This window comes from Zea mays, chromosome 6 (genome assembly GCF_902167145.1).
Source record: "Zea mays cultivar B73 chromosome 6, Zm-B73-REFERENCE-NAM-5.0, whole genome shotgun sequence".
In the NCBI taxonomy this organism is placed as follows: domain Eukaryota; kingdom Viridiplantae; phylum Streptophyta; class Magnoliopsida; order Poales; family Poaceae; genus Zea; species Zea mays.
The window spans coordinates 112,407,696-112,414,514 of NC_050101.1; the positions used below are offsets into that span (position 1 = coordinate 112,407,696).

Sequence of the window (6,819 nt, forward strand, 5' to 3'; positions counted from 1 at the left end):
AGGCACTTTAATGGTACCGATAACGTAAATAAACAAGTGTTACTTTGCACCTCTTATTAATGTTACGTGGAGCTTGTGACATAAGATTGATAAAGTTTCGTTAAAGTTTACTCTCCACATGAAATCATTAAAAACTTTTTGATTTAAATTCATGGTGAAATATCTTTATGTAGCATTAATCCTAAATACAGTAAAGGTATTGTTCTTGAACATTAATTGATCTTCCAAACTAACATCTTCTTGCTCATATGTACTGGTGTCGAAGTCACGTCTTACATATTCGGTTTTAGTTCCACTGACCTCGCTCAAGTATAGTTATTTTCCAATTGCAGCTCAATGGAGTAGTCCATTTAGGCCATCCTTCCAAATCTTGAAAACTTTGTCATTCTATGCAATATGCCTATACAGAGAAATCATTGCCGTCCTCATTACTGTAAAAGTATCACCCTGACATGGATTTTTTTTAAAAAAAAAACTATTTGCTCTGAACTCTAGCATAAGCTGAGTAGTTAATTAGGTGTTTGGTTTGATGAATCACTCTATCCAAAATGAAGTGGTGCATCTTGAGTCTATTCCTCAAATTTGGTGGGATGACTCAATTCCACATATTAGTACTAAACAACTAACTATGAGGAATAATGTGGTGATGGATTAACTCACTCCATTCCACAAACCAAGCAAAAAATTGAAGAGTGAGAAGATGATAGACTATATCATTCCTCAAACCAAATACTCCATTACATTACAGTAGTAGTACTACTACTCCATAACAACGGTAGATATGGAGGACTTTGCACATAGGTCAATTTAACCAGCATTAAAAAATTCCAAAATGCTTTAATGCAACATTGGGGCAGCTTGTTATTAATGTCCAGTAAATGGAATACCCGTTCTGTACTTCGCATGCCAGCTAGTACTAAGCTGACAATTTCCTATCCTCTTGGTGTCTCTTCCTTGTGATGCTATTCGTTTCATGTTTTGTATCTAACACATTTCAGCTAGAACTAAACTGAATTTTGTACAAGCTAACTGATGTCAAAAGTAAGGCAATAAGGGTATGACCAAGAAGTTCCCCCCGTTAACTGGAAACTTGGTGAAGGTGCTTACAACTCGACCGACCAGCAGCAGCATAAGCCGGTTTTGTTCTTATGAACAGAACTACGCTCGACACTAACCCCAGCAATGTGATGCAACCCCACACGAGGAAGGTGGTCGAGTAGCACTTCACCCCCATGCACACAATCATGGTGTCAATGATGCCAGTGCGATTATCCATCAGTGTCATCCTTTGTCCATTCGCGTCGTACACCATGGCGGCGATCTGCCCATAGAGGAGTGACCCCAGCGGGATGTTGGTGATCAGGATGTTGTGGTTCACACCGATGCTGTTTGGTCCAAAGAGCTCGGATGTCACTGACACTGCTGCGGCGAAGATGAATCCTGAGCTCAGGCCAACCATCGCTGTTCCTGCTACCAGAGCGCCTACGTCCTGTTGTTTCCACATCAGGAAGAATGCCATTGGCATGGGCACCAATGCAGCAGCGAGCCACCCTGTCCGAGCAAGTGATACCATCCTGTATATATACAGATTGTACATAGGATTAGTTAGGTAGGAGAGGCCATGCGATGATGGTTGAGTATGTATGTACATACAGCGAAACAGATATATACCTGTGAGGCAAGTTGGGGAGCGCAGAGAGAAGTCGGCCGAAGAAGGAGCAGGATGAGTACACAGCGAGTAACATGGTGAGCTGCGATTGCTGGTGCAGTGACTGCGCGATCTGGCCCAGGTTGTTGCTGTATACGAGACCAACAGTGGCTCCACAGAAGTAGGCTGTGTAGTAGAGCCAGAAGTCCACACTCCAGATGAGTTTCTTTGCGCTATGCTCCTCACCAAGAACCGCCAGGCAGCCCTTGTACAGTATGGTTCCACAACAACCGCCCTGCAGCTGGTGCTCCGGTTCTTTCTGCGTCACGCCATCAGGCTCGATCTGATGGCTGTCACTGACAAGGAGTGGTTTGTTTGGGTCATCATGCTGGTTCAGTTGCGATGCAGGGTCAGTGGTGCCTGTGCCATGTTGTGTATCGAAATAGGAGCAGCTGGAGCAGGCGGGGATGATGAGAGGGAGAGCGAGGAGGACCATGGCGCCCGTGAGGATGACCCACGCGGCGGGGCCGGTCGTGGTGAAAGACCCAAAGATCACGAGATACACGCCGGTGATGACCGCGAGGATGTAGAGGCCGAGGAAGACGCGCCTGTCCTGCGGCCTGGGCGCGCTGCGGAGGTGGTTGTTGCTGTCGCCTGTGTGGCAGAGGAGGATCGCTGGGAGCGCGAGGACGGAGACGGCGAGAGGGAGGACCGCGTTGAGGAGGAGGTAGATGGTTGGGGTGAAGGGTGAGATGGCGTTTGCGAAGAGCGCGTAGAAGGCGGCGCTGAGACCGTTGAAGCTTATCGAGAGGGAGAGGGCCAGGGAGCGGTTGCTCGTGGAGAAGCTGCGGATGCAGAGGACGAAGCACACCGTGTTGAACCAGCAGATGCTGCACCCCGCCACCAGGCAGACCAGGAACACCTGCATTGCAATTGCAACGTATGGTATGGATCAGTTTATTGATTTCATTGTAGCCTGCATGTTGTGGCATGTCTTCACAATTGAACCTCTGTTGTCTCTACATCTTTAGCTTGAATACATTCACGCCCTATTTGGATTCTTAGAATTGAATTTCATTCTAATAATAGTAATTTATGCACCTATCAATTAAGCTAATATAGTTTTATGTAAAATATTTTGTATATTATTATTAGCAAGACGTCAAGATATTTATATGCTACATTTTTACTATCGAGGAACAAACCAAAGAACATCCTATAAGCTACAAAATAGAAACATATTCTATTAATACATAAAATTATTTCTCATCCTCCACTTCATTAATTTGAGATAGGATTATATCTTAATATTGGAAAGTGGTGGTATATCAAATTCCAAGCTAAATAGATTATTTTATTAAAAAAATTTAAATTCTCTAAAATGAATGGATCCAAACCGCCCCTCAAGAGAATTGATTGGGAATTTGTCATGAAATAAATTTCAGGCACCATAGTTTTCTTCCAGAAAAGTAATGTTTGAGATCGATGAATCATATAGATTCGTGTCGGTCTTGTACGTGGAATCGATGAATCAAGGAATTTATGCATTCTTTTATTTTTATTTGTTTTTATATTCTGGAGTGACCAGGCTCAAACAAGATATGGATGGGGCAGGGACGTGAGCACTGCCATCCAACGGTTGTCCTCTAGCTAGTTCTGCACCTGGAGCTAGCTTGGGAATTGCAAGAGTCCGCATCGCCACCGTGGCACCGGAGACCACCTTGTAATAGCGCCGTGGCGGTGGCGATGTGTGGCATGTTTGCTGCTGAATAATACTTGGAGGAAAGGTGTGGAGTTGCGCTGCATAGTGAATCATGCATGCGGTTGTGGGGAACGCGGCCGCAGGCGTCGTGCCACCTGTCTGATGCCGCGGGGACCTTCGTGAGATGGGATGGTATCTAGCTGATGTGATGGTGAAGTTTTGTTTTTGCTTTTGTCGCTTTGCTGGTGGCCTTGCCCGTCGTCGTGAATCTACTGCACTGCGCCTGTGTGTGAGATATCTACTGCTGCTGTGCTGGCCGGCCGCTAGTTTCGTATCAGGAAATCGTTTTTGTTTTCATTGTAGTGGTTAGTTGGGAGGAAGAAGTGTGCGTGTAGGTAGGACTTCGCTCACCTACCAGTCAAATTAATTGAGCAGAGCAGAATCAGGATATCCATCACTGATAGGAGGGGGATTGATTTGATCAAGCAGAGTTGAGAATTTGTGGTAGTTGGAAACAATGGAAGGAGGCTAGAGCTAAGTTAGCTAGCTAGGGCCGGGTGGGAGCGGAGATGCCACAGACTTTGGGCTTTTTCTAGCTTCTGGTCACTAAAAGCTGCTACTGACTGTCAAATATATTAGTTTTTAGCTTGTTTTTTATAAAAATCGTTTTGGTAAAAACCGTTCAAAATTAACATGAACACAGAATCGATCGAATCGTCACGATACTAAGGGTCCGTTTGGCAAAGCTCCAGCTCCTGCTTCTTTAGCACCAGATACTGATCCTCGTGAGGAGTTGATCCTCCTGATTCTCCTAGAGAATCAGAGTCATTTTTAAAACCGTTTGGCAAGTAAACTGATTCTTGTCTGCTGAGAGTTGGTGGTCTGTGGCGATTGTCTGTTTTACCCTTTGTAGTTCAACTTTGTTACAAACCAATAAGTAGGATGCATACACGGAAAAAAATTATGAAACAATAACATATAAAATATTCCCATCATAGTAGTGCATAAAATGGTCTTAAATGTTTAATCCATAAATTGGCTCGTTATATTTTTGTCCAATGGCAATTGCGGGTATTTTCGATCAAACTTTAAGGAGAGGTCCATATTTGGTTGGTTGAGGAGCTGTTTTAAGGGAGGGTGGAGCAGGTTTTTTTAGATCCCACCTTTCTTCACAAAAACAACTCCCAATCTTTCGGCTCCACACGAGAATCAGTTTAAAAAATACCCGTTTGGCACGGCTCCTCTAGATCCTCGCTTAGAATCAGGAGCTGGAGCTGTGCCAAACGGGGCCTAAAAATCCATCGTTTTTTTGATCCTAAAGCCTTTAGACCACTTCATCTTTCTTCGCACGTAATCATCATGATACTTAGATTTTTCTCACACTGTTAATAAAAAAACTGAACAAAACAGGTCGCACGTGTCGTCGTGTATGCTACAGTGGTAGTACTGCTGCTGGATACTGGTACTGAATGACATGTGATTGCTCGCTGCTGGATAGTACTGACAAGGCTAAGAGAGCCGAGAATACTCTATCTACTACGCCGTGGCTGATTCTGATTGCCTGAAATACTGGTACTGTATATCAATGCTCTAGTGTTTGACTGTCTGTAACTGTAATGCGTGCACATGTGATGATCTGATGGCTGGCTGACCTATTTATTTATTATTTATTATATTAGACAGGTTCTTATATGGTCCATCCCGGCCCCCCACGCGTGAGGCGTGTGACTCGGCTCCCTTCTATCCCATCATCTCGTGTGCGTGTGTGTCAGATAAATAAATAGGAAAAAAAGGACAGAGATAAGAAACATGAGGAACTGAATGAGTTGGATCGGGAGGGGAGGGGAGATCCAACCGGCCGGACCAGAGCTAGCTGTTGTTCACATACATCACTGCATGCGGAAGTGAAGTAGCTATCTATCCTGCCCTGTCTTCGTCTTTACCACTGCGGCGGCCGTGCTGGTCGCCGCACCACACAAAATTTAGCTCCCCGGCGGGCGGCCCGGCTTGCTCCTCGGCCTGCCATTGCCTCTGCTCTGCTCCGGTCCACCACCATACACGGTACACCTACTTCTCTCTAGCTCCACGCCTCCATCACGCATGATCCGCCCTGTCAGTCGATCTCATCTAAACGTAATTAGCGTCGTCGTGGATGCAGATACCACCTATCTACACTTTGCATGTAGTATGTCCATTCCATGCTATCGTCATCAGCCATCCAGCCGTCGCCATCGTATTAATTAATTTGCTACCCATATTGCTAGTAGTATTAATCATGCTACACATCATCATCTTCTTTATTATTAGTCGTTTTGACTTTATTTCGTCCCCTGGCCGGCGACCGCGCTACCACAGCTCACACACGAACGGCAAGCGCACACGTTTGCTCTACAATCTAGAGTCTCTAGACAAAAGGATATTAGCTTGCGAGCTGCTAGCTATATACTATAGGAGCTTGTGTTAATTTGGAGCTCGAATCAATTCACGTACGCATGAACCCCAACCAATTAACGCTAATTAACCTGCTCGATTTGGCAGGAGCAAGAACAACAGAACGAAGAGCGCGAGCAATGGGATGGGACAGGTAAAAAACATATATATACGTTCGTACGTACGTGCACGTACCAGAGGGTATGGGACGGCGGCGAGGGCGGCCGGGCTGACGAACACGAGGCAGTAGTACTGCGCGGCGTAGGCGGCGAGCCCCAGCGCGGCCGACGCCAGCAGCACGGCGTGCAGCGGCATGTGCAGCAGCGCCAGCCCCGAGGACCAGCCCAGCGCCTTGCCCAGGTCCGACGCCGTCGCCAGGTAGTTGAGCGCCTCCTGCGACACGCCCAGCGCCGACTTGAGCGCCGACGAGTAGGCCGAGAAGTCGAAGTTGGTGCCCGTCAGCGCCTGGATCCACACCGACGCCACCAGCACCGCCCAGCGCCGCCACTCGCCGTCCGCCTCCTCCCGCTTCGTCCTCCTCCGCCGCTCGTCGTCCATTTCTCTCCCCGCAGCCTCGTCTGTGCCTGTGCGGCTGTGCCTATACAGGTCCGTCTCGGCTCGTTTGGACCCTGTCTCCTCTCTTTCCCTTCCAAAACAACCTCTACCACCCGCTTGCCGCTGCATCGCTTCTCGAGTCTAATATACGCTCAATAATGCTCCCTCCGTCCAAAAAACGAATATATATATATATATATATATATATATATATATATATATATATATATATATATATCTATATGACTATATCTATATCTATATCTACTACTTAGAGCAACTCCAACAGCCTCACTAAACATATAAGATTCAGTAAAAAATAAAAAAAAACCAATTAAAATTGTATCCAATAGGCTCGCTTTACTCTTATCTTCTCCATCGGACTCGTCATATGGTCTCCTCCGCTAGGCATCTTTGATTAGGCGTATGGCTCGCCATATCTCTCGTCGTGCCCAACTGTCCGCCGTCGCGGTGAATTCACTCT

The 6,819-nt window shown here is 46.2% G+C and overlaps 1 protein-coding gene across 1 annotated transcript; it reads right to left on the reverse strand.

Moving 5' to 3' along the window:
- Positions 1-834: 834 nt before the first annotated feature.
- Positions 835-6,446, reverse strand: LOC100304406 (Protein NUCLEAR FUSION DEFECTIVE 4). Its single transcript, NM_001361419.1, has 3 exons — positions 5,976-6,446; positions 1,672-2,570; positions 835-1,574 (listed from the first exon to the last, which is right to left on the reverse strand). Exons 1-3 carry the CDS (start codon positions 6,336-6,338, stop codon positions 1,079-1,081), a joined length of 1,758 nt encoding a protein of 585 aa, NP_001348348.1. The 5' UTR covers positions 6,339-6,446; the 3' UTR covers positions 835-1,078.
- Between the last annotated feature and the right edge of the window lie 373 nt (positions 6,447-6,819).